At 40.8% G+C, this 27,489-nt stretch overlaps 2 protein-coding genes across 2 annotated transcripts in view; one reads left to right on the top strand and one right to left on the bottom strand.

The window, feature by feature from the left end:
* LOC121887309 (kinesin-like protein KIF20B) overlaps nucleotides 1-7,003 on the top strand; it is a 40,374-nt gene extending 33,371 nt beyond the window's left edge. Inside the window, exons 27-31 of the mRNA XM_042398040.1 lie at nucleotides 1,489-1,614; nucleotides 2,151-2,213; nucleotides 2,550-2,622; nucleotides 3,097-3,233; nucleotides 6,766-7,003. Coding sequence (XP_042253974.1) covers nucleotides 1,489-1,614; nucleotides 2,151-2,213; nucleotides 2,550-2,622; nucleotides 3,097-3,233; nucleotides 6,766-6,846 — 480 coding nt within the window. The 3' untranslated portion in view covers nucleotides 6,847-7,003. The remainder of the gene's footprint in view (nucleotides 1-1,488; nucleotides 1,615-2,150; nucleotides 2,214-2,549; nucleotides 2,623-3,096; nucleotides 3,234-6,765) is intronic.
* Nucleotides 7,004-10,656: 3,653 nt separating this feature from the next.
* Nucleotides 10,657-22,187, bottom strand: slc16a12b (solute carrier family 16 member 12b). Its single transcript, XM_042396394.1, has 7 exons — nucleotides 21,849-22,187; nucleotides 18,630-18,733; nucleotides 15,699-15,842; nucleotides 15,310-15,597; nucleotides 14,238-14,628; nucleotides 13,752-14,011; nucleotides 10,657-12,323 (listed from the first exon to the last, which is right to left on the bottom strand). Exons 1-7 carry the CDS (start codon nucleotides 22,007-22,009, stop codon nucleotides 12,064-12,066), a joined length of 1,608 nt encoding a protein of 535 aa, XP_042252328.1. The 5' UTR covers nucleotides 22,010-22,187; the 3' UTR covers nucleotides 10,657-12,063.
* Nucleotides 22,188-27,489: the final 5,302 nt, after the last annotated feature.

Below are 27,489 nucleotides of genomic sequence, written 5' to 3'. Positions count from 1 at the left end.
CCTGATAACTAACCCTAACCCTGATAAACCAGATAACTGACCCTGATAACTAACCATAACCCTGATAAACCAGATAACTGACCCTGATAACTAACCATAACCCTGATAAACCGATAACTGACCCTGATAACTAACCATAACCCTGATAAACCACATAACTAACCCCGATAACTAACCCTGATAACTAACCCTAACCCTGAAAAACTTGATAACTAACCCGATAACTAACCTTAACCCTGAAAAACCCTGAAAAGACCCGATAACTTACCCTGATAACTAACCCTAACCCTGAAAAACCCGATAACTGACCCTGATAACTAACCATAACCCTGATAAACCAGATAACTGACCCTGATAACTAACCATAACCCTGATAAACCAGATAACTGACCCTGATAACTAACCATAACCCTGATAAACCAGATAACTAACCCCGATAACTAACCCCGATAACTAACCCTGATAACTAACCCTGATAACTAACCATAACCTTGATAAACCAGATAACTAACCCCGATAACTAACCCTGATAACTAACCTGATAACTAAACTATTCTGTAACACTTTGCTTTCCTGATCACTTCCTGAAAGACGCTGCTGTTCTTCTGTTGATTCCTCAGTGAGCGTTTCGTCTCTCGGTCTTTTACTTAGAGTTTTTAAGAAAGATTCTAATATTCTGATCTGTAGTTGGACACAAAAGTTCACACCTAAAATTAATCTGTCACTTAAAGAATTGTTTTTTGATTTTCCTTTTGAAATTCATCAATTATGTCTACTGTGTACTATGATGATGATCAATTATGTCTACTGTGTACTATGATGATGATCAATTATGTCTACTGTGTACTATGATGATGATCAATTATGTCTACTGTGTACTATGATGATGATCAATTATGTCTACTGTGTACTATGATGAGCGGGAGCTTCCCTGTGTCTCCAGTCAGTGTTAGCATGCTAATGTTAGCAGAGCTGAGACAATCACCAGATGATTTTCTGATAATTGATCAGTCATTTAAAGCTGAGTGCAGGACTTTTGTCTCCTACTTCTGGCAGAAGTAGGAGACAAAAGAACCTCCTTCCTGCAGCCGTCAGATCATCGAGTTCATCTCTTTGTCTTGTTTTGTTTCCAGTTGGCAACCTCTACTTCTTCTTCTCTGTTTACTAGCAGATCATTTAAGTGTATTCTGCCATCTTCTGATGAAACGATGCGCAGCTTAGTTTGCTTTTGCTTCAAATCCGTTGATGGAAATGCTCCCAACTCACATTTTCCTTTTGCAACATTTCAAAAGTTTGTTTAAAATTGTGAAACTCGGCTCATAACAGCAGCGTTACGGTCAGGCTGCGGCTCCAGAGGATCAGCTGGTTGTCCTGTAACCGTTAGATCGGTGGTTTGATCCTCAAAGTGTCCTCGAGAAAGATGCTGAACCATCGGTGTGTCTGTGTGGGTGTGTGTGTCTGTGTGTGTGTGTGTGTGTGTGTGTGTAGAGCATGCTCAGGTCTGGTGGGCGTGTCCAACAGACTGTTCCTGCGTCTCCTCTGAGGTCCAACATGGCTGACAGGAAGAAAACCCCCAAAACTTGTGGGAGGAAGAGGAAGAGCTGTGAGGTGCAGGTCTGTGATTCATGTTGTTAAAGGAACATTTCATCATTTTTAAAGGATCATTCTGCTGATTTTCATCAGTTTTCTTCCTGTTTGGATCTAATAACAAGTATTATATGTGTGTATCAAAGCCTGATATCTGATTCCGCTGTTGTTGTCCAGTTTGTGGACTAACCCCTAACCCCCCTCTCATCTACCTGAAGTTCATTGTTTCAGTTATTATTAGTAGTCATATTTCTATTATTAATTCTATTATTATTGCTGTTATTCTGCTTCTCTGTGTCTCCGTCCTTCTTTCTCTCTCAACCCAACCGGTTGAGGCAGACGGCGCCACCTAGAGTCCGGTTCTGCTGGAGGTTTCTTCCCGTTAAAGGGGAGGTTGTCCTGCTGCTGCTCTGTTGGGTCTCTGTAGATTAAAGAGTTCGGTCTAGATGCTCTATGTGGAACGAGACCTGAGATCACTTCTGTTGGGATTTAGCGCTTATAAATAAAACTGAACTGAATTGAAGTGAATGAATTCCTACTAAAATCACACCTGTGTGTTTCAGGACCTGGTGTTCAGTGAGAACAAGAGAAACAGACTGAGAGGAAACACACGAAACAACAAACAGGTGAGTTTCTGTTGAGTTACCGCTAGTGGAAAAAGGTTTCAGAGTCACAGATCTGCTCTTCTTTATTCCACACATTCGTCTTCCGTTATGCTTTTTATGCAGCAGCTGGAAACAGGTAGTGACATCATTCAGTGTGAAGAGATTGTTACCTCCAATAAACCTCCATAAATCCACTTAGAAAGCTTTGTTCAGTATCACAGTAATCCAGTGACAGTTGTCTGTTCATCCATTTACGCTGCTAACAGCTGATTGATTGATTGATTGGCTTTAAATGGAGACAGTTACTGTTTCCGGTGTGGTTAAATATGTGAATCTCTGTCTTCCTCTGTGGTGAAGGAGCAGAAAGACGGGACTCTTCAGAAGATTGGAGAGTTGATCCACAGCTCGCCCTCCATCCTGAGCAGCAAAGGTGAGTCATGTGATTCCCTGTGAATATAATTATACAAGTTATACAAGTTAAAATCACATTTGTGATTAGGAGTCGGACTTCCTCAGTGTTAAACAGACCAGGTGTCGCCAAACCGGCCGGAACTGAAATCTGACTGGATCATAAAAGACGCGTTTCCTGTTTGTCTCAACACAACCAGATAAAGTTGTTTTCCTGTAAATAAGCAGCCGGAGAGACGGAGGGAGACGTGTCTTTCTCTTTGACCTTTTAGAAACAAAAGCCAACATCTGCCTCTGACCGCTCCAGCTGTGCTGTGATTGGCTGTTAGTGTGGTTGGACTCACAGCGGGAGGCAGCTGAGGGCGCTGCTCCGCTCAGTCTGTGAAGGTTGTTTAAAGTGTTTGTTTCACGTTAGCAGACGTTACTGCACCAGCAGAGGGAAACACTGGACTGTTTTTGGGTCTGTTTGTTTTCTGATCTTCTTCTTCTTCTGTAGCTAAAACCATCATCGGTCTGGTCAGCGGACACCCGGTGGAGAAAGAGACGGTTACTGCGGCAACCAAACCCAGACGAGGACGGAGGAAGCTTTATAAGACGGGCGTCTCGTCTCCGCTGCTCGACTCTCCACACCAGGTCAGTGTGTAGAGCTGCAACAATTAATCAATTAGTCAATCAACAGAAAAATAATCTCCAACTACTCGGATAATAAATTTGTTTTGAATCATTTTTTAAGAAGAAAAGTCCAAATTCTCTGATTGCAGCTTGTTAAATGTGAATATTTTCTGGTTTCTCTCTGTGACAGTAAACTGAAGATCTTTGTAGACGTCGACTTTAGGAAACATTGATCCCCATTTTTCACCATTTGGACCAAACAAGTAATCAATTAATCAAGAAAATGATCAGCAGATTAATCAATAATGAAAATAATTGTTAACTGCATCTCTAATTAGCAGCTGTCTCTCGGTTTAACGGGTTTATCACAAAGCTGGCTCACTTTTAACGGGGATAAATCACCATGGTAACTAATGCTAAACAGTTAATCTGAGCTGACCAATCGGATCACTGGAAACAGAAGTCCTGAGTTTACAAGATCAATATATATTTTTATTGGTCATTCTGGTTTGAACAGTTAATGATCAGCTGCAGTTTCTGTCATCATAAAAAGATTTTACTGTGATCAATAACTAAACACAATCAATAAAAATAAACTTCTGTTGTCTTTTATTAATATTTAATTCCAGTTGGACAGTTCATCTGTTGAACTTCACCAACACACAGCAGCTCATTTTACACACTTTCATTGTGTTTATGTAGTTTAATGGTTGAGTATAGATCCAGTATCTCAGTGTGAACACGTGTTAAACTGGTTGAGTGTAGATCCAGTATCTCAGTGTGAACACGTGTTAAACTGGTTGAGTATAGATCCAGTATCTCAGTGTGAAAACGTGTTAAACTGGTTGAGTATAGATCCAGTATCTCAGTGTGAACACGTGTTAAACTGGTTGAGTATAGATCCAGTATCTCAGTGTGAACACGTGTTAAACTGGTTGAGTATAGATCCAGTATCTCAGTGTGAACACGTGTTAAACTGGTTGAATATAGATCCAGTGTCTCAGTGTGAACACGTGTTAAACTGGTTGAGTATAGATCCAGTATCTCAGTGTGAACACGTGTTAAACTGGTTGAGTGTAGATCCAGTGTCTCCGTGTGAACACGTGTTAAACTGGTTGAGTATAGATCCAGTATCTCAGTGTGAACATGTGTTAAACTGGTTGAGTATAGATCCAATATCTCAGTGTGAACACGTGTTAAACTGGTTGAGTATAGATCCAGTATCTCAGTGTGAACATGTGTTAAACTGGTTGAGTGTAGATCCAGTATCTCAGTGTGAACACGTGTTAAACTGGTTGAGTGTAGATCCAGTGTCTCCGTGTGAACACGTGTTAAACTGGTTGAGTATAGATCCAGTATCTCAGTGTGAACATGTGTTAAACTGGTTGAATATAGATGTATCTCAGTGTGAACACATGTTAAACTGGTTGAGTATAGATCCAGTATCTCAGTGTGAACACATGTTAAACTGGTTGAGTATAGATCCAGTATCTCAGTGTGAACACGTGTTAAACTGGTTGAATATAGATCCAGTGTCTCAGTGTGAACACGTGTTAAACTGGTTGAGTGTAGATCCAGTGTCTCCGTGTGAACACGTGTTAAACTGGTTGAGTATAGATCCAGTATCTCAGTGTGAACATGTGTTAAACTGGTTGAATATAGATGTATCTCAGTGTGAACATGTGTTAAACTGGTTGAGTATAGATCCAGTATCTCAGTGTGAACATGTGTTAAACTGGTTGAGTATAGATCCAGTGTCTCAGTGTGAACACATGTTAAACTGGTTGAGTATAGATCCAGTATCTCAGTGTGAACACGTGTTAAACTGGTTGAATATAGATCCAGTGTCTCAGTGTGAACACGTGTTAAACTGGTTGAGTATAGATCCAGTATCTCAGTGTGAACACGTGTTAAACTGGTTGAGTATAGATCCAGTATCTCAGTGTGAACACGTGTTAAACTGGTTGAGTATAGATCCAGTATCTCAGTGTGAACACGTGTTAAACTGGTTGAATATAGATCCAGTGTCTCAGTGTGAACACGTGTTAAACTGGTTGAGTATAGATCCAGTATCTCAGCGTGAACACGTGTTAAACTGGTTGAGTATAGATCCAGTATCTCAGCGTGAACACGTGTTAAACTGGTTGAGTATAGATCCAGTATCTCAACGTGAACACGTGTTAAACTGGTTGAGTATAGATCCAGTATCTCAGCGTGAACACGTGTTAAACTGGTTGAATATAGATCCAGTATCTCAGTGTGAACACATGTTAAACTGGTTGAATATAGATGTATCTCAGTGTGAACATGTGTTAAACTGGTTGAGTATAGATCCAGTATCTCAGTGTGAACATGTGTTAAACTGGTTGAGTATAGATCCAGTATCTCAGTGTGAACACGTGTTAAACTGGTTGAGTATAGATCCAGTATCTCAGTGTGAACACGTGTTAAACTGGTTGAGTATAGATCCAGTATCTCAGTGTGAACATGTGTTAAACTGGTTGAATATAGATGTATCTCAGTGTGAACATGTGTTAAACTGGTTGAATATAGATGTATCTCAGTGTGAACATGTGTTAAACTGGTTGAGTATAGATCCAGTATCTCAGTGTGAACACGTGTTAAACTGGTTGAGTATAGATCCAGTATCTCAGTGTGAACACGTGTTAAACTGGTTGAGTATAGATCCAGTATCTCAGTGTGAACACGTGTTAAACTGGTTGAGTATAGATCCAGTATCTCAGTGTGAACACGTGTTAAACTGGTTGAGTATAGATCCAGTATCTCAGTGTGAACACGTGTTAAACTGGTTGAGTACAGATCCAGTGTCTCAGTGTGAACACGTGTTAAACTGGTTGAGTACAGATCCAGTGTCTCAGTGTGAACACGTGTTAAACTGGTTGAGTACAGATCCAGTATCTCAGTGTGAACACGTGTTAAACTGGTTGAGTACAGATCCAGTATCTCAGTGTGAACATGTGTTAAACTGGTTGAGTACAGATCCAGTATCTCAGTGTGAACACGTGTTAAACTGGTTGAGTATAGATCCAGTGTCTCAGTGTGAACACGTGTTAAACTGGTTGAGTATAGATCCAGTGTCTCAGTGTGAACACGTGTTAAACTGGTTGAGTACAGATCCAGTATCTCAGTGTGAACACGTGTTAAACTGGTTGAGTATAGATCCAGTATCTCCGTGTGGTTCTGATCCGTATGAACACGTTAGTGTTGGCAGTGAAGATGTAAACAAACGTTTTGTTGCTTGTTTGTGTTTGAGTGAGAAAAGTATTGATGACGTTTGAAGGCTGCAGTCATTGAATGCTTTCTGTGTGAAGAGTTTGAACATGTGGACTCAGTATTGATCCTGCAGGAAACTGATCAGAAACATCTGTAAATACATCATCCATGGTTTTGATGACATCACATGAACGCGCTCATTCCTGGAAGCGAATTAACGGATCCGATCGATGAGCGGCGTCATGTTAGACATCCAGCCGAGCTCGGGTGTGTGTGTGTCGTGTTTAACGGTGTGTAACGTCGTGTTTTGTGTGTTCAGATGTCGGCAGCAGCAGAGGAAAAGGAAAGCGATCACCTCATCATCAAAAGACAGCTGCGCTCCAAGACCTGCAGGAAGTGACATCATCATGATGTGACGACACTACAGTGAATCTGTTTAATTTGTAAATATTTGTACAGTTTCTGTCTGATTTTAGTTCTTTAGTTTTTGTGATTTGAGGATCATTTTTGTTGCTGGGGATCAATAAAGAGCTGAAGAGCAACAATTAAAAATGAAATGAATTCCTGCCTGCTTCACTTTACCGCTGGAAAATGTCTCTACGGTGGCTGAGAAGGTCCAAAAGTCTCAAACAATCTGCTAACTCAGGAAACAGCAATGAGACTTTTAACTTCAAAACACTTTAACGAGTGAAAAACAGAAATATTCCTTATCGGTTAACAGTTCATGACTTTACATAACGATGTATTAATTATAATATTTGTATATTAGTAGGAATATATTTAACAGAGAGATACAGGATGATGCATAAATTATTTGCACAAGATTCAAATTGACAGACGAGATTAATTAAGATTCTGACGCAGGAAGTTTTATTGCGATGTTAAATTTTAGTCCAGGTGCAGAAAAGTGAAGCGTCACCTGTTCTGGGACTCGCTGTCATTTCCCTCTGAGTTGATTGGAGGATGATTCAGATCATGTGTTGTGCAGGGTTAGGGGACTTGGATCAGCTGGGTTTGTTCCCCTCTTGACCAATCAGGGTGTGAGGAGAGAAACTGTACATCCTGGTCACTCTGATCTTTCCTGGACTTGCTGCAGACCTCATTTGAGCAGAAACTGGTCTGTTCAGACCCTTTTAGTCTTCCTTGCTGTCGTTTTCTGAGTGAAGGTAACTTTGAGCCTTTCATGAGTGAACATTAACAACCAACTCACCTGCATCAGGGCAAAAAAAACAACCTTTATACATTATTATCAGGGAAGCATTTCTTTATTAAGGAGACATTTTTCATTGTGAGGTTGTTTCTCCAAGTAAATGTTTTTGTATTTTTTATGTGGTCGGGAACTGATTCTATTGTGATTTGTTGTCAACAGAAAATTATTTTGATAACTGGCTGAAGTTATATTTTATTTGGAGCTTTTCAGTCATGACGAACCAAGAAATAATGAAACATCTATAAACAGTCAATCATTTTTACACCTAGAAAAAAAACTGCAATACATAAAATGAAAAAACAACAATTTGAGTCATAAATCATTATGTCTGATGTCATCACCAATAAAACTCCATAAATCCAGTTAGAAGCCAAAGAAAGAAAAAGCTGCTTCAGTATCGCAGTGATCCAGTGACGGTTGTCTGTTCATCCATGTTACACTGCAGACGGCTGATGGTCCAAAGTTCAGCTTGTTTGATAAACAAAAACATTGTTTTTCATGTGACTTAAAAAAAACAAAAATTCACCTGATTTTCCTGTTTTCGTCTTCAAATCGGCAACTGGAATATAAATTAAACCAAAACCAGAAAGAGTTCCTTCCTTTGTAGCTCAACCAGGAAACACTGTCAATAAACATTCATTAATATGAACTGAATATCTGGTCTTGATTAAATAATCAATGATGTTAAGCTGATTTCCAGTGTACAGTGTTTATCTGTTGAGCTGCAGTAGAAGGATCAGAATAAAACGACTGTAACATTGAAAGATTTCTGCTTGACTTTATTAAATACTTGCAGGGATCATCTGCATTAAGAGAGACGCTGTGCACATTTACGCACGAGACACAGCAGCAACTTTACTATTTAAATCTTCACACGGAAAGCGGCAACACAATAATGTTTTATGTATATTTGTTCATCCTGTTATCAAACAAGTTGAACAGATGTTTGGACGGAGGAACACGGACCCACAGTCTGGATCAACCAGAACAACTTTAAAGCACAAACAAGTCAACATTTCAAGGTGTTAACTGAGTTGTGTGGTGGTTGTTAAGCTGTTATATGCACAAGATAATAATAAATCATCATCTGCATATTAACCAGAACACAGAAGATATGAGTCAGATGATGTTTTTAATTCATCATGTTTGAAACTTCAGAATGATGATATGTACAGTAGTAACATGTTCTGTTTATCTTTCATACATTTAACATTTATTTTCATACTATAATTGGGATTCAGGAGGGTGAGTGTGAGCAATAATTCTCAATGTGATAATTTCGTTTCAGTTTTGTGACAGTAGCCTATTTTCCTTTTTTAAATTCTATTCTGACCTTTTAGTAACGAAGTGATATTTTTCACTGTGTTGTGCACATTTATATAACCTGCAAGAAACAACACGGTAAGAACTACCGGGGGACGTATGTAAGTTGTGTTTTTTTTGTCGTCCGTCTTCAGAACATTGTAGTTTCACCACAGCAGACCCTCGTCAATAACATCCGCCATCACATGATGATGTAGTCCAGCGTGAGTGCAGTCAGACTCAGCACCGCGGTTGTCTTTTCCTAAGTCCTCATGAATTCTCCTTCACATCTTTCCTTGACCTTGTGATGTTTTCCATCGAGGTCAAGGATTAGTGGTTAGGAAAAGACGATAGGAGAGATTTTATATATATATATGTATACACACACATACATATATATATATACTGCATCTCAAACATTGTCATTGGCTATATGCTCATAGCATAGATAGATAGATAATCAATGGAGTTAAGCCGCTGTGCCTCATACACGTGTACAGCATCTGTCTTAATGTGGAAACGCAGTCACCGTTTCATCTGCTTGAGTTTATCATTTCATAAACATCATTTAATCATTTATCATTTAATCTTTCAGTGTTACAGTCGTTTTAGTACCAAATTCCCTCTTTTTGTTATGATCCTTCCACTGCAGCTCAACAGGGAAACAAAAAGCGGGAAGCAGCCTAACTTTATTTAAATCTCCAGACAGGCCAGCAGGACCAGTCAGGAACTAATGTTAATTAATTTTAATTGATACAGGATCATAACAAAAAGAGAATTTGACACCATAAAAAATACTTTAATGTTGAAAGATATCTGTTTGAGGTTATTAACCACCTGCAATCATCAATTTTTGTTATTTTTTAATTCACATGAAAAACATAAAAACAAAAAAAATGCAAAGTATATTTGTTTATATTTATTATAAGTTGAACACAGCTTTGGATGGAGGGGACACGGACCGCTTTGGATATGTAACGTGTTTTTAATTGTTTGAGTTTGTGAATGGTGCGTTGCTTGGTCGCTTTAAATATGACAGAACTGTGTTTTTGCTTTGAAGTTATCTCCTTTCCTTTTGTAAAGGATGGTCAAGTGTACTGATGCTAAAGGAGATTAGAAAGGAAGCTTTGAAGCACCTTTCCTCAGCAGTTAGAGAACTGGACCAGCTCTTATCATGGCTGCCACTTAGGCACGTCCGGGTGAGTTCACTCAGGAACCTTCCTGAACAAAATGATGGTTAGGGTTAGGGGGGCGGTTATTCGACCGCAGCCTATTTGACCTGCAGCTGACATTACAACAGACCATCTGATGAGCTTTCTGGGCTCTTTTAGTGTTTCTGTGGTTTGGTTGGTTTAAACAGGCTGATATGTTGCTGTCAGCATGTTTCCATCTGTCAGATCAGTAAAAAAAAAAAGACTCATCCCATATGAAAATAATTGTTAGTTGCAAGTGTTGTAAAGGTTATACATGTTTAAGTAAAATGTGATTTATGTGGAGCAACACTGAAAGGGAATCAGCTGGTTTCAAGGAAATGTGATTAGAGGATTTAAGTTGCAACAGAAAACATCAGGTCTTCTGAGAAAAAGTGTCTGACATATTTTAATCAAAACTTTTATGAATCTATTCAGAATTCAGTGTTTAATTCTTTAAATGTGAAGCTTTAATCTGAGAGGATTTAAAATAAACAGGAAACAGATGTGGCTTTGACAGAATGTGCTTTAATTTACTGACTTTTACAAAGAAAACAACAAACTTCATGTTTTTCTGAAACGATGGACATCTGTAACAATCTTAAGACGACACACTGAAATGTTTTAAAGTGACATACAGGTGGAAGAGAAAACGCAAGATACAGTCGATCCATGAGAACAGACAGAGTCTAACGCTTCATTTAACCAGGTTTATGTTTTCATTACAGTCACTGTTTCTGTAACTTAAAGCACATGAAAACTCATCTGTAGTGCATGAAATATTCATGATCTAAGAAGCAGAAATCACAGTTTAAAAACCATCTTTAGATATATTTAAGTTTAATGGGCACAAACTTGGGAAATTTGATCTTATTTGATCGGCTCAGAGGAAAAACAAACTTGTGCAAAAGAACAAAACCAAGTTCAGTTCAGGACATCATCGCTGAAAAGAAGACGCTTCTTAGACTCAATAGGAACACGTCTGAACTCTCTAACCTGCAGACAGTTTGTTTCTGTGTTAATCAATACCTGAGTTAGGAACTGAACACGTCATTGGTCGTCTGACCTTCACTGAAAACATGAAACTATTCTCCTGACAGACACGAGTCCATCTTCCCATCAGCAGCAGCACCAAACAACTACATCAAGTCCTGACACGTTCAACTTGTTCATAAGACTAATTAATAACTGACACAATCAACCCTTTCATAAAACTAATCAATAACTGAATGATCAAGGCTTCTTTTCCAAAAACTACATAAAACATATTTGGCTTCATTCTTTTGTTTTGTTTCTTTGAGCTGAGATCAGAGAATCATTTTGGACGTCTTACTTTGAGAAATATTTACATTTTCCTATAAAACCATTTTTTAAATTAAACTATAGAGAAGTTCTCAAATGTTAAATGTCTGAACATAAGCAGCCGCACAAGAACTTTCTGCGGGTGCCTGATGCAGCTTTAAATTAGTGCTAAATTAGACTTTTGGCATCAACACAACTCAGTACCGTTCAGTGAGCACCTGAAACCTTCTTATGTCAATCAACCCAAACTGTTCAAAGTCTGTCAGGGTTCAGGTTGGGGTCAGGTCAGGGGTCAGGTTGGGGTCAGGTCAGGGGTCAGGTTGGGGTCAGGTCAGGGGTCAATGTCAGGCAGTGGCTGTTTGTTGTGAAGTTAATTTCCTGTGTGTCAGCATTACAAACATCCCAACGTGTGTGATATCATCTCATCCTCTCAATGTTCCCAACAGTTACCACGGGAGACGAGCTGAGGATGAGGCTGCAGCTTAAAAATGAAACAAAAGAACAATGAGGTGCTTTGCTGAGTGGGAGCTTCCAGGATGTTTTTCTCAGGGATAAGAACATAAAATATTAGACTGGCCTTCAAAATAAATCGGCACAACTCATCTTCTCTGAGCTACGAGTCGACGGCTGCGCTGACTGCCTCCTTGTTGAAGGAGACAAAGCAGTTTGATTGGTCAGACAGACTGAGGGGGAGGGGTTTGTGCTCAGAGTGCTTGGAGTCCTTGGAGACGGCAGTCACATGACTCCTCCTGTGGCAGCGGCGGCAGCGGCGTATTCCGGTGGTGGTGGAGAGGATGAGCGCACTGGCCAGCAGGGCGGTGCCGCTAAGGAAGAAGGTGGCTGTGTAATTTCCTGTGATGTCAACCAGCCAACCTGCAGCAAGAGAAGAAGAGTTTCAGTTCTGACATCACCCACCCTGATGATGTCATAGTGATGTCATCAGGGCTATCTTCTTACAGGAAGTCTGTTATAAACTGGAGGTATTTGAAGGAAGTATCTGTAGCTTCTGATTGGTCCAACAGTCTTTTCCAGCAGCCAATAAATCGCTTGTTTAAAAGTTGTTGCTCTGCTGTTAATAAGAAACATCTTCATTCAGTGACCTTGTGACTCTCCAAAGATATTAAACAACCAGCATATTTTTGGTGTTTTTGCTTTACAAAAAATGACAAAAACAACTATTCAATTATCAAAATAAATGCTGATTAATTTTCTGTCGATCGACTGATTAATCGCTGCTGTATCTTGGGAAATTTGATCTTATTTGATCGGCTCAGAGGAAAAACAAACTTGTCATGCAAAAGAACAAAACCAAGTTCAGTTCAGGACATCATCGCTGAAAAGAAGACAACGCTTTTTAGACTCAATAGGAACACGTCTGAACTCTCTAACCTGCAGACAGTTTGTTTCTGTGTTAATCAATACCTGAGTTAGGAACTGAACACGTCATTGGTCGTCTGACCTTCACTGAAAACATGAAACTATTCTCCTGACAGACACGAGTCCATCTTCCCATCAGCAGCAGCACCAAACAACTACATCAAGTCCTGACACGTTCAACTTGTTCATAAGACTAATTAATAACTGACACAATCAACCCTTTCATAAAACTAATCAATAACTGAATGATCAAGGCTTCTTTTCCAAAAACTACATAAAACATATTTGGCTTCATTCTTTTGTTTTGTTTCTTTGAGCTGAGATCAGAGAATCATTTTGGACGTCTTACTTTGAGAAATATTTACGTTTTCCTATAAAACCATTTTTTAAATTAAACTATAGAGAAGTTCTCAAATGTTAAATGTCTGAACATAAGCAGCCGCACAAGAACTTTGGACAAAATAAAGTCTAAAACTGGCAACAAATATGATTTTAATCAGGAACTCTGTGGATGGTTTTGTGGAGTTTGTTGCTTTTTAGGCATAAAGTGTGATGCTGCCTGATGCAGCTTTAAATTAGTGCTAAATTAGACTTTTGGCATCAACACAACTCCATACTGTTCAGTGAGCACCTGAAACCTTCTTATGTCAATCAACCCAAACTGTTTAAAGTCTGTCGGGGTTCAGGTTGGGGTCAGGTCAGGGGTCAGGTTGGGGTCAGGTTGGGGTCAGGGTCAGGGTCAGATTAGAGGTTAGAGGATTAATCGCTGCTGTATCTTGGTAACTTTGATCTTATTTTATCTTGTGAATCTCAGATGTTGGATGATCCTTGAAAGCACCATGTTTTTGAACAGTAAAATTCTTTTATAAGTCATTTATCTGATTTAAGGATTATTTAAAATTGAGGACAATGAGCCTCCCTCACCTCCGATAGGTGGGCTGACCAGGTAGGGAATGGCATGCAGGAAGTAGACCACGCCCAGAGCTGAGGACAGATATGGGGCTCCCACCACATCTGATGTCACTACGGGAATCAGCGCCACATAGGCGCCGTCGAAGTAACCATAGAGGACAGCGAAGGGCACAAGGAGTGTGAAGGAGTGCAGCAGCGGTGTGAAGAGGCAGCACAGACCCTCCATCCACACTGAGAACACGTAACATGCCACACGGTGCGGCTTCAGACACCTGCAGTCAGAGAGACAGGTTTCTATTTATTATGTGCTGTCAGTAGATTATTGTGTGCTGTCAACTAATCAATGCAGCTCTAGTGGTAACGCATTTGAGGCTGTTTGGCTAAAAGCCCCAGAGGAAGAATATCTTTTGTAAATATAGAAATTGTTATACCTTAATTACAACAAAAACAAAACATAAAAACACCTTCACCACTGACCAATCACTGCGCAAATCGTACCTCCTGTCCGTCAGCCAGCCGAAGGTAATGTTCCCCACGATGTCGATGACTCCCAGGATGGACATGAGGAACGCAGCGTGCTGGTGGCTGACACCCATGCTCAGAGCATAAGGCACCAGGTAGACGAAGGGGAGGCTGCAGCCACTGGCCAGGAACAAGAAGGACACAGCGAGGCCCAGGAAGTCCGGCAGGAGCAAAAACTGGTACTCCTGACTGGACAAGAAGAAGGAGCTGAAGCCCCGCCTCCTCTGCAGCTGAGGAGCATGGCTTCCTGGCAGTGGAGGCAATGATGTCAAAGATGGCACCAAGGACATACCCGATGACAAAAGGCTGTCCCCAGATTCTTTAGAGAGTTTTGTGGCGAGCTCGGTGTCAAGCGAGGAGACGTTACCTGTGTCAGTAGACAGACAGGTGAAGATGAGGATGATGACCTTTTCTGTTTGGGAACCTTTTGGTTTTGAGTATTTTTATGCAACTTAAACTTAAAAGAAGAGAAAATCACGATTGACTGACTGATGACTGACAGGATTCATGTCTGACAGACTCTAATCTGTGAATGTAACAATCAATTATTGTGTTGTAGCACCACCTGTAAGCAACCTGTTTATCTGCACCTGAATAATGTGTTCATACTTGCAGGATTTACAGGCCACGCCTGCAAGGATTTGGTAACCAGTTATAGGAAAATGAGGTGGCATAACCAACAAACTAATTCATCATCACAAAAATACTCTGAAATTAAATAGTATAAACTATATGACATACTACTATGTACAGTATACTACTACAATAAAAACTGTTAAAGGGACTAAAATACTTGGATTAGAGTTTTATTAGAGTTTCCAGATATAAACTCTTGTGTATAACTGTACGTACATTAATAGGTGTCAGGCTGCATGTGATAGCAGATAAACTGGGAGTACTTGTAGTACTATGGTTGAACTGGTACTACAGATGTTTTACTATGACTGCAAGTGGAGGTACGAGTGCTAAATGTACTAGCAGTACTCACTGTGAAAAGAAGTGATAATAAGCAAGCACATATAACAAATGGAAGATTTTATCTCATCACCAAGTCGCTCCTCCCCTGTTGGCGCCCTCTCCTGCCCCTTTTCCTCCCGCACTGTGATTGGTCGCAGCAGTGCTCCACAGATGCAGAGGTTGCCCACAAAGGCACTGAGGATAAGCAATGCCCCCCTCCATGAGTACAGTTCAATGAGCAGCTGCACTGCCGGTGCCAGCACAAAAGTGCCAATCCCGCTGCCTGACATGGCGATACCATATGCCAATGCCTTCCTCCGCTGGAAGTAACAGCCGACCATGGCGATGGCTGGAGTGTAGCAGAGAGCAAAACCCAGACCTGAAATCCAGGACATTTTTATAAAGTGAGGACATTTTTGTTAAGTGAGGACATTTTAAAAGAAGAGGCTCAGGATCAAGGTTAGGAGATGTGTTGTTGACCTGTCAGGACTCCCATGCTGAAGTAGAGCGTCTCCAGGCTGTTGGTGAAGGAGCTGAACAGGAGGCCGCAGGAGGAGAGGAGTCCACCAAGCATTACCGACACCCGACAGGACCAGCGGTTCCCCACCAGGCTGCCCACTGGAGCTGTGTCAGTATATGTTTCAAGAGTTTTCAGACTTGTTTGGTGAGCACCGGAGTCTTCTCCTCTTTTGAACTGCAGTTAACCAAAGTTGGTCATTCTGATCCGCTTTATTGTATTTTAATTTAGTGACCCCCTGGTTTTAACGGTTCTTTTATCTGAATTCAGTGATATTTTATCCTCCATCATAAGATTGGACAGAGTTATCACTGTTTGTGATTTTAATATGCATGTGGATGACATCTCTTGCAGCTTTGCTGCAGCTTTTGAACAAGGCACGGTGTTGTGTTCTCATGCGGACACAGTGTCTCTAGTTCAATCTTTTAACATACATTGCTCCTCTGTTTTGGATAAAGTGGTCCTTGTAAAATGCAATTTGTCCCCTCCATAAATTCATCCCCCTGGTTAAATGATGCTATTTGTTGTTTCTGGCATAAATGTTGGAGGGTAAAGCAACTGTGGAAATCCACTAACTAGCATGTTCACCATCTTTACTACAAAGACCTTTTAACAAAGTTAAATGATATGATTAAAGATGCAAGGGCTTCTTACTTTTCCAATTTTATCTCCGCCAGTAAACACAACTGCAAAGTCCTGTTTGACACTATTAACAACATTGTCACTCTGGCACCTCCAGATGTGCCTGTTTTGCCAAATAAGGATTCCAGCAATTTTTTTCTCCTTCTTTGTTGATTATATTAGAGATGTCAGAGCTAGTATGCTTTTCAGGCGTAAATTCTGGACTGTTTTTCTCCCATTTCCCTCCAAGACCTCACTGATCTGGTGGGTAGTTTGAGATCCTCCTCCAGTCCTGTGGATATTTTACCCATGTCTGTGCTTAAAAATGCACTTGGGTCTATTGGTCCATGCCTGGTTTCTATTACAAATAGCTTCCTGCTATCTGGTTGTGTCCCAGCTTACTTCAAACATGCAGTTGTTCAGCCCTCCCTGAAAAAAACTAACCTTGATCCACACAGTCCCAATAACTACAGGCCTATGTTCAAGCTGCCTGTTATTTCTAAAATTTTAGAGAAAGTTGTTGCCAAACAGCTCACTGCTGTCTTGACTGCACACAATATTTTTGATAAATTACAATCAGGTTTCCATCAGAAGCATTCCACCGAAACTGCTCCTCTCAGAGTTTCCAATGACATAATGATGTCTTCTGATGTGGCTGAGTGCTCCATTTTAGTGCTGCTGGATCTTAGCACAGCTTTTGACACTGTGGATCAAAGAATAATGATTGAAAGGCTCAGGCAGTGTGTGGGTGTCTCAGGGAGCCCCCTGGACTGGTTCTCCTTCTTCTTCTCAGATAGGACATTTTCTGTGTCTCTTGGTCCTTACACGTCTGAAACTACTGCTCTTTCCTGTGGTGTACCTCAAGGTTCCATTTTGGGTCCTATTCTATTTGCTTTATATATGCTTCTCTTGGGTCAGGTTATCAGCAAATGTAGTGATATTTCCTGTCAATGTTACGCCGGCAATATTCAGCTCTATGTGTCTTTTAAGCCTGATAATTCCAATAAACTGTCTGTGCTGCACGGCTGTCTGACTGCCATTAAGGACTGGATGTCAAACCACTTCTTACAGCTTAATACCGACAAGACAGGTTCTTATCATAGCCTCAGATAGCATAGCTCCAAAGGTTGCTCAGAGTATTGGGTCCCTTTCCACAGCTGTTCAGTCTAAATTAAGTAACCTCAGTGTTATATTTGACCAGGCGATGCAATTTGATCAGCATATTAAATCATTGACCCGTACATGTTTTTTCCACCTAAGAAATATTGCCAAACTCACATCTGTTGTACCACAACCGGACCTAGAATGTTATTATTCACACTTCCATATCATCCCAGCTGGACTATTGTAATTCCCTTTTCACCTGTTTCAGCAAGTCATCTGAACCGTCTACAGATGGTCCAGAATGCTGCTGCAAGGCTGTTAACCAGGTCCAGCAGGATGACTCACATCACAGTTCTTCACATTGGCTTCCCATCAGGTTTAGGATTCAGTTTAAGGTTCTTGTTTTTACATATAGAGCCCAGCATGGACAGGCACCAGAGTACATCAGCGATCTTATCCATCTCTATATCGCCAGTAGGTCACTTAGGTCCTCTGACCAGGATCAACTGGCTGTCTCTTGCTTTCAACTGAAAACTAAAGGTGATTGTGCCTTTGAGGTTGTGGCTCCAACACTATGGAACTCTCCTCCTTCAGACATTCAGTCTGCAGTCTCTGTAGAAGCTTGTAAATAGCAACTGAAAACCCATCTTTTCAATTGGCCTTTGTCTCACCTTAAGATGTTTAGTGATTGTGTTTTGGTGTACACTGAGACTACTTTTACTAGTCAGAAGATCAGCAAAGTAGTAATATAGTTTATAAGAGTATTAGTCAGTAGGATTCATCCTCTGGGGACCTGAATGTTTCAACAAAATGTCCTAACAATCCATCTGGTAGTTGAGATCTTTCAGTCTGAACCAAAGTAACGGGCAAATAGACGGACTTGTCTTCTAGTGCCACGACAAGGTCAACTTTGTTAGTTGTTTATTGAAATATCTCAACTATTGGATGTGTTGCTGTGAAATTTGGTTCATACATTCATGTCCCTCTCAGAATAAATTTTAATAACTGATCCTCTGACTTTTCATCTACTGGTCAATACTTGATTCTTCTTGTTAGATCTTCTTGCTTAGGGAATCACTTATGCCACATTGAGTACTACTATCACTACTTGTAGTCCCAGTATTGTACTTGCCAGAGCAGTACAGTGACTGTCCTGTGTGAGTACTGACCACAGAGCATGGTGGTGCAGTCCACCAGGCTGTGGATCCACGCTGTAGTTGAGTAGTCGGCTCCAAAGTGAGCCTGAAACTCCACAAAGAAGATGGAGACACACCTGCAGATACACAGGAAGTAACAGCAGCCAGTAAATAATTGATTATTAGTTATTGGAACAGAACAAACATTCACATGAGCAGTGTGAAAAGACACACACTGTGGACAGTCAGGTGTGTGTCTGTTATATGTGCTGAGATGTTATGTATTGTATAACAATGACATGTAAACACACACAAACCGGTTTCAGCTGATTTCTGTTCTGGACTTCAGGGAAACTCTTCCTGTTATGTAACTGGTTTGAGTGAGAAACAGTGAACTCAGTCCACACGTTGCACACTGGTGTCTTTGGGAACGAACTGAGAATGCATGTAGAAACACTGATAAAATATCTGCAGTAATGTGCAGATGTTTTAGGCACTTAAGATGTTGAGATTCCTCTACATAATGCACGACAACAAGCCCAAACATCCAGTCAGAGTCATACAGGACTATCTACAGCAACAAGAACTAGGAGTCATGCAATAGATGGTCTGGCCCCCACAGAGCCCTGATCTCAACATCATGGAGTCAATCTGGGATTAAATGAAGAGACAGAAGCAGCTGAGATGCCTAAATCTATATATACTGTAACATACTGTATGCGTACATCATATAAACTATTCATGCATCACTCTAAACTTAATTCAAAGTACATGGACAATCCTGGACATTTTCTTAGTAATATACACCTGACTTGCACTAATGTACAGTGTATTATGACATATTAACATAATTTAACAGTGTATACTCAGAAAATAGTATATTCTAGTCATGGTTATATCTAGTTTCAATTTTATTTATTCTATTTATTTTCATATTTGAGTTAGTCTATTCTGTAATTGTATATAAATGTAGCCCTACTTGTATTTGTTTATCTACTTCATTGTTTTTGTATTTTGTATGTCAAGTGGCTGCTGTAACAGTTGAAAATCCCTGTGGGATTTATTACGTACTCTAAAACTTTTGCACAGCTTTGTATATCTACAGCAACTTCAGCAGTCTTTGTCTCTGCAGGTAAATGTGTGAGATAAGTCAGAGCAGGGAGCAGGAGCTGATAAAGACAGAAACAGGAAGAGATCTGGGGCATCGAGGAAACAACTGGATCAGTTGACAGTCTGCAGCTCTTTAGTTTCTCTTCATGTCTTGGAGTTTGCATTTTCCAGTGGTGGAAGAAATACTCACACTCACATCATACTCATACTTCAGTAAAAGTACATAAGTATTATGAGCTTGATGTAGTTAAAGTATTGCAGTAAAAGTACATAAGTATTATGAGCTTGATGTAGTTAAAGTATTGCAGTAAAAGTAGTGGTTTGGTCCCTCTGACTGATATATTATTATATATGACATAATTAGATTATTAATAGTGAAGCATCAGTGTTAGAGCAGCATGTTACTGTTGTAGCTGCTGGAGATAAATGCAGTGCAGTAGAAGTAGAAAGTAGGGCCCCCCTGCTATTGTCAATCAAACACAGACAGCAGACTATCATTGAAGATTTGTATTCAATATTTGACTCAAAAATTAAAATCCAAAATAGACTTCTTTTATAGAATTAAAGTTTGCTGTGGTCAGAGAGAATGTGAAACCATTATTTGTTCCAGTGTCATTGTCTGTCACACTCACACTCACTCTGCATCCAAAATAAAACAGTAAACATAGTGGAGCATTTGTGTTCACTACTTGTTTCTAATGGAAACTAAACAAAAGTTACTGCAGGTTTAAAGTGTTACTATAATATATAATGACAATGACAGTGTCCATTTTTCTGTACAATGAATACTTTAAAAACACTTTTGTATTTACAGGACTCTTACTTGTAATGGAGTATTTTTATTGTAAAAAATCACTGACAGTGAGCATGTTGTTTACCATCAGCTGAAAGCTAACCTGTGTGTGTGTGTGTGTGTGTGTGTGTGTGTGAGGCAGAGAAAGAAGTGTCGACAGAAACAGAAGTTTGCTCTTGTCATCACATTAGTAAAACGAGCTGGATGGAAATAAATGGCGCTCTGAGTTTAACTATTCATAGACTGTCTGACCCACTGTAGGTGTTATAGTTATAGGAGTACTGTAGGTTGTCACAATTCCTGCTTAGGGCCTGTGTGTGTTTCTCTTGCCATTTCTGTTTCTGTCTCTACCTTCTATGTGTCCAGCAGATGCCCCCAGACTTTCCTTCCTGGTCACCACACCCACCTGCTCATCTGTTCCCACTCAGTAACTGTCTGCATCTGCTTTCTAGGTTATGTTTTTTATTGTTTCCTTTAATTCATTAATTGTTTCCTGTTTTATTTTAAAATACTCAACTCTCCTCTAGTTTCAGATACTTCACTTCCTGCTCCTGTGTGTTTCCTGCCTTTGTGATTGCATATTCTGCTCCGATAAGTTTGACTCGTCTCTCATTATCCTTCCCCCTCTAGTGTATTTAGTTTGTGTGTTCTCCTCTTTCAATGCCAGTTCATCTTTGTATCCAGTGTCAAGTGTTTCAGTCTTTTTTCCTAATGTCTAGTTTTCCTGGTATTTGCTTTGTTTTTCTTGAACCTTGCCTTTGCTTTCTCCTTTTCAGATTTTGTTTGCCTGAGATTTGACTGACTTGCCGTTAAAGCATGTCAGACTGTGTTTTTGGATTTCTCATTAAAAGCCTTTCTCATTTAGCTTTCCGGTCTGTAGAGTCTGCATTTGAGTCCTCCACCTGTCTGCCCTGTACAGCCACTTGTCAGATAGGTGTTGTGAGGCTGTTGTGTTGAGGATTACAGATCTGTCATTACAGAGGAATTTAGTTCAGTTTAGGAACCTGTTTCTGAGAGAACGGACCTGTTTAAACTTGTCTGACTCCTTTACACACACACACACACACACACACACACACACACAGAGCTGTCCTTTATCAGCTCCACCTGTGCTGAGTCCTGCTTTCCTGATAAAGACGTTCATGCAATCAAACCTGTTTTTACCACTTCCACCAGCATGTGTGTGAACATAATCTATCTTTATGAGGACTGCTGTGAGTTTTAGACCTTAGAAGTGAGGACATTTGGCCCTCAAGCTGTTTGACAGTTCAGATTTGGTTTTAAGATTCTGTTTAGGGAATACATACAATAAAGATCCTCACAAGGGCAGAAATACAAATGTGCATTACCTGGTCACTGCTCGTGTGCAGACTGTCACCATGAAGCAGCAGCCGACGATCACCCAGCCCCAACCGCCATCCGGAGACGACACCTTCCCATGGACCATTGCTGCAGCAGCAGACTGAACCAGACCCCCTGAGCCTCTCTCTGGTCCTGGTCCTGAAATCATGTGGTCACAGAAAATGAATGGACAAATGAGTTTGTCTTGTGGAGTTATCCTTGTTTGCTGCTTCACCCACAGTTTGTTGGAGGATGTCAGTTATTCTAAGGTGTGGAGGTGGATTTGTCCCTCGAGGCTGACTCCTTACCTGTCAGAGATACAGGTGGAGTCTGGAGTCACTACTTGAGTGAAGAGAGCAAAAAAGGAGTTAAAGTGGAGAACAACTTGTGGTTTGCACCCTAGAGCTCTGTCTCTGTCTGAAACTTCAGTCAATAAGTCACCAGCTGACCCTCAATCATTAACTGACCTCTCTATGTGAACTCTGGCAGTGATGAGATATTAACCAAGTGCACCCACATCCACAGGAGCGTTTTATTTCCAACATGTGTCCTCTAACATCAGCCAGTCATCTGCTCTGCCTCGAACCAAGTGCTACCTCCTTTATAGCATCAACAACATGTACAGCCACATGTAAATTACATAGGGAGTGCTTCATTCTTGATACCCGACACCCTTCCTCTCCCCTGGACTGAGCGGCTTCTCCTGTGAGGACGGTCCTGTGTCAGGTGTCAGAAAAGAAGTGAACTCTGAGAGACAAGACAGTATTTATGTCCTACAGCTCAGAGTGTTTATTTATGTCCTGAGACATGTTTACTGTCAGAGGGGCAGTAGGTCAGGACAGACCTTTCTCCCGGGTAGCTGATTCCAGTAATGTAGATCAGAATGATGCAATATAACTTAAAAATAAAGACTCCAGTAATCCAGAGTAAGGAGAAACTCTGAAACTACATTTATACAAAGCACTCAACTCAGCAACAACACATAGCTCTACAGGTATGTCTAACTGTACTGCTGTGGGTGGGGTGCACCTGAGGGTTTGTGGATGTGCTCGTGACTACTTTGGTCCAGTCGGACTGATCATCCTCCAAACTGGTCTCCCCCAGCTTGTCCTGCAGCTGAATGTTGAGGGTGGTCTGAAAAACAGACATTACATAGATACATATTTGATCTAATGGAACAGCTGTGAAATAAATACTACTTTATTTGAAACATTCAGTTTATGTTGAGATTACATATGTACTTTGACTAATCATTTATTTAGTCCTACAAATATTTCTATGAACACTTTCACATTTCCTGAGGTTCACTCAGGGAGTCTAATCTTATGGTCTGCATTTTTTCAGCTCCAGCCATTCAATGTACTGTATATACAGTCTTTATATATTATATAAATAATATATTCCCAACTATATTCCACCCAGGATTCAAACAGAGCTTATTTCATAGTGAAGTGGTCACAGGAAATGCAATGTATTTGTCATCAACATTGGTGCTCAGAGCAATCTTTCATCAAAAATAGGTGTACTAAACAAGAAAACTCTAATTTTGTGTATTTTTTGCCATCAGATCATTTAAATATTGCAGGGAGTAATGTAAAAAGAAGAAATGCTTTGATGGACCTTTTTCTGTACCAGTTGCACAAAAATAAAATGGATACTGATCTGCTCATCTGACTTTGGGTAAGAAAACAAACATGAAATATTACTCAAAATATTAGGGTGCTCCTTTGAGAAACTTTAACAAACTCATCCTAGCAATCATAAACAATATGGTAAATTAATATTGTGCCAGAGTAATAATACTGGTACCATAGCAGTAGTGGTTACAGCAGCAGTAGTTTAGTAATAAAAATAATATATTAAAATATTTCCCTTTGTGACTGTTACCTTTGTCAGAGGTCTGTGCTGTCTCAGATAAACCAGCCTGGGCCAAGATATTACACATGGACTCATAGACTTGGGGGCCCTCAGTCATCTGCCTCACTGCTGAGACAGATAGAAAAAAACATTCAGGACTGCTATTATTTGTAATCTGTTATGTCCAGTATTTAATATAAATCTAATCCTCTCTGAAAAGGGGAAAATAGTTTCCTAGGTATATACAAAGGAATTGTGCTTGGCCTTAAAGTTAAGAGCAACTTAACCAAAATGAAATGAAAGGTCTGCAAAACAACAACCCATAACCCTTTTCTGCATTAAACTTATAGAAATAAACACCACTACATCTCCATTTTGATTCTGCTTCTTTCACTCTTCCTCAAAAATATCACTAATGATAATAAGACATTAATGACACTAATAATGTCATGTCATATAGTTCTCTTACATTGTATTTTTTGATGTTGTGGGTGACTTTCTGTTTAATTTTTTCCCGAACTGTACAAATTAGGGTTATGGTTAGGGTGGGGGAACTGAACCCCACCCCCAACTGAGTGGGGGAAGGGAGGCGCGCGGTCCATCCCCCGTAAGGCCCCCTGTCCCCGGTCCCAGGAGGACTGGAACCAGCTTCCCCCCCCGCTGCTTGTGTGGTCCTGTGGGCTCTACACGCCTGCGGGAGCGACCACGGTTTCTCCCACAGCGTACCGTGATCCACTCATAGTCATGAGCACTGCTCATGGACATGAGTTAGGGCTTTTCTGTTTTTTTTGTTTTGCTCTAAATTAACTCAAAATATAAAAGCAAATAAAACAAGGACAAAAAATATAAAAAATAAAAAAACTTTGAAAAATTAAAAGTCAATTAAAATTATTTATCATTTGTGTGTGCCTGTATGCTGCAACGTTTCGACCCCTCTGGGTCTTCCTCAGGCAGAGGCACAACAAAAAGAAATAGGAAAATGCACTAAATCTGAGCTGGCTGGCAGAAAGATGCTGTCAGTTTGGTAGTTAGAGCAGAAATGATGGAGAGATGCAGGGGGGCGGGGTTAGGGTTAGGGTTAGGGAGTTAGGGTTAGGGTTAGGGTTAGGGGGTTAGGGTTAGGGTTAGGATTAGGGCTAGGGTTACAGTAGGTATGGGGGTTAAACGAGGTTTGTCTCGCTGGACAAAACGGGACAAACGTGAATAACTTTTGATAGGGAGGTCATAGAGACTTGGAACCAAGCTCCATCCCCACTAATTCAGGTATGGCCTTTCCAACAGTACCACCCACGAGCATGAGCTTCCGGTCCTGAGATACGTCACTTCCTGTTTTTGAAATGGCTGTATCTCAGGAACGGAAGGTCGTAGAGACATGGGTCCAAGACTGGCGCCGAATTAGGTCTGACGCCACCCACTTCCGAGTCTCTACGACTTTTGGTTCCCGAGTTATAGAGCAAAATGTCCTCCCCATTGCAAATGAATGGGATGAAAATTTCAGCAAGTGTGGAGGCCAAAATCGAGCACGCAGAAAGTATTTAGGAGCACGTTTCAGGTCATTTGGAGTCTATTCGTACCACTCATGGAGTGACTTTTTCGAAACATCCTGACACCCATGAGAGATGAGGTAGGTGTTAAGGAACAAGAGGTAGGTAAGTATTTTGAAGGTAATTCGTGGACTGTTTGGTTGGTATTAACGCATAAGAGGTAGGTAAGTATATTTAAAGGTAAGTTGTGGACTCTTTGGTCTGGCCTCAGTGCATCCGAGGCACGCAAGCCCCCACGCCACGTCAAGGCAGAGTCCATGTGGAGGTTTTTTTTTGTTTGTTTTTTTGTTTGTTGTTTTTTTTTTTAAAAAATGTTGTTTAAACTTACTACTTCTTTCTTTTGTTTTTCTTATAGTAATACTAATGAAGTATGAACACACCAATGCGCAGATGCTGTAATCATAACAATGAACTTAAGAAAACTAACAACATAACATGAAAAATCTTCTTTGGACTTAGTTGTCTCTCTGCATCCTCTGCCTCTTTTTGATAAACACCTTAAAATGTCTGGCAGGGACCAGGTTTTGCTCACATTGTTTTAAATATGCAATATCTGCCTTTCTGTGTGAGACAATTCTGGTCAGGTCAACAAAGGAGAGCTCAGCGGCTGACCAGCGTGGATGGCAGTTTATGGGGATATACCCCAGTGTCTGCTTCTGTATGTCAGCTGGTCTGTCCTCCTCATCCACAGCCTGGATGTCCTCTGGCTCTTCCTGGCGGGTTTTTTTTGTTTTGGGGCTCTTTGGAAGTCAGATGTGTTTCTAGTTTTGGTACCCTGCACAGAATGTCCTCGTGCAGGCGCCACACCACCAAGGGCCCAACTTTCGGGAGACTGTGGTGGGACTGCAGATGTAATTCCTGCATCTTTGATTGCCTCAAAGGCAGGTCCAGTGTGAGCTCACGTGGTGCCACGTAGTCCATGTAGTCTCCATTTTCGATGATGCCAATGCATGAAAGGAACGTGAGCGTCTCTAATTTCTCCCCATGGACCATCTTATTGGGCAGCCCCACAAGACACTTTTCCAGCCACGGCATGCCCTGCTCCCTGTAGCGGTCCAGCTTACTGGGAAAACAGAGTCCTCTCCGTTCCACCTGGTGGAGGATGTGGGAGCGGATGACTGCCAGGCGAGAGACCATCTGGGGGCCAGTTTCCATCACGAAAAGCTCTACATAAGACCTCTTGTCCCAGCTGAATCGTACCCGCTTCCCTTGCCACATTTTCAAGTGGGGGACCCAACGTAACTTGATCTCTTCCAGCCCCAGCCGAAGGCAATTAAGAGGGTCCAGGCCAGCCTGGGTGACAAGATCCCTGGCTCTGTCAAAGGTTCCTGGAAAGGGAAAAGCCCCCTGGGTTAGGGTTAGGGTTAGGAATTCAAAAATTGGGTCACGTTGCCGGGAACCAGCGACGCAATCTGATGCACAGTCCATCACTGTACCCTGCTGAGACCAGCATTATTTATCATTCAGGCCCCTATGATATATGGTGTCCATTTTAGATATCCAGATTCTTTCCGCCCTCCTTCTCTGACCTCCGGTCCACTTTGGATTAGTCTGTAAGACCGTGGCTTGAACTGAGTGCCATCCATGTTGTAAAAAATGACTCACTAGAGGAGTGTCTTTTTTTGTCTTAAAATATTGTATTTGTGTCGAGTGAATCTCACAGCTATGGAGTTTTTGGTTTCACCCACATATTGTAGTCCACACTGTGTACATGTTATTAAGTATACACAGTTTTTAGATTGTACATTCCCCCATGTCAGTGTTTTGAACACATTTTTATTGTATTTGCTGCGCAACCAAGTTTGGTGCTTAAAAAATTCCCCCTGACCTCTCGGTTTTAGGGTGAGTAGTGGTGAGACCTTGGCCTTGACCAGGTAATCTTGCAGGTTTCTGTTTTTTTTTTGAAGGCTGCAACGATTCTGTGTTCCTGTAGAATTTTACACTCAGGGCTTTTTGAAAGTTTGTTTTAATCACTCTAACCAATCTCACTGCGGATGCAGAATATGTTATAATAAAAGGAAGTATTGTAGACACCACCTGAGGTTTAGTTTCCAGGAATGTTTTTAAGGATTTCCTGAGGAAAGATCTAAAATACCCTCTAGTGCAAAGCGCTGAAAACAACGTTGTCGTGGCTTGTCTAAAATCTTCCTTTTGAGTGCATATTCTGTGAAACCTCAGCAGTTGTGACTTTACCAGGCCTGCATATGTGTGTTTGGGATGGTGACTGGTTTTATGGAGCAGAGCGTGA

The sequence above is a fragment of the Thunnus maccoyii genome, chromosome 20 (assembly GCF_910596095.1).
Source record: "Thunnus maccoyii chromosome 20, fThuMac1.1, whole genome shotgun sequence".
Lineage (NCBI taxonomy): Eukaryota > Metazoa > Chordata > Actinopteri > Scombriformes > Scombridae > Thunnus > Thunnus maccoyii.
This window is presented reverse-complemented; position numbering and strand designations above follow the sequence as displayed.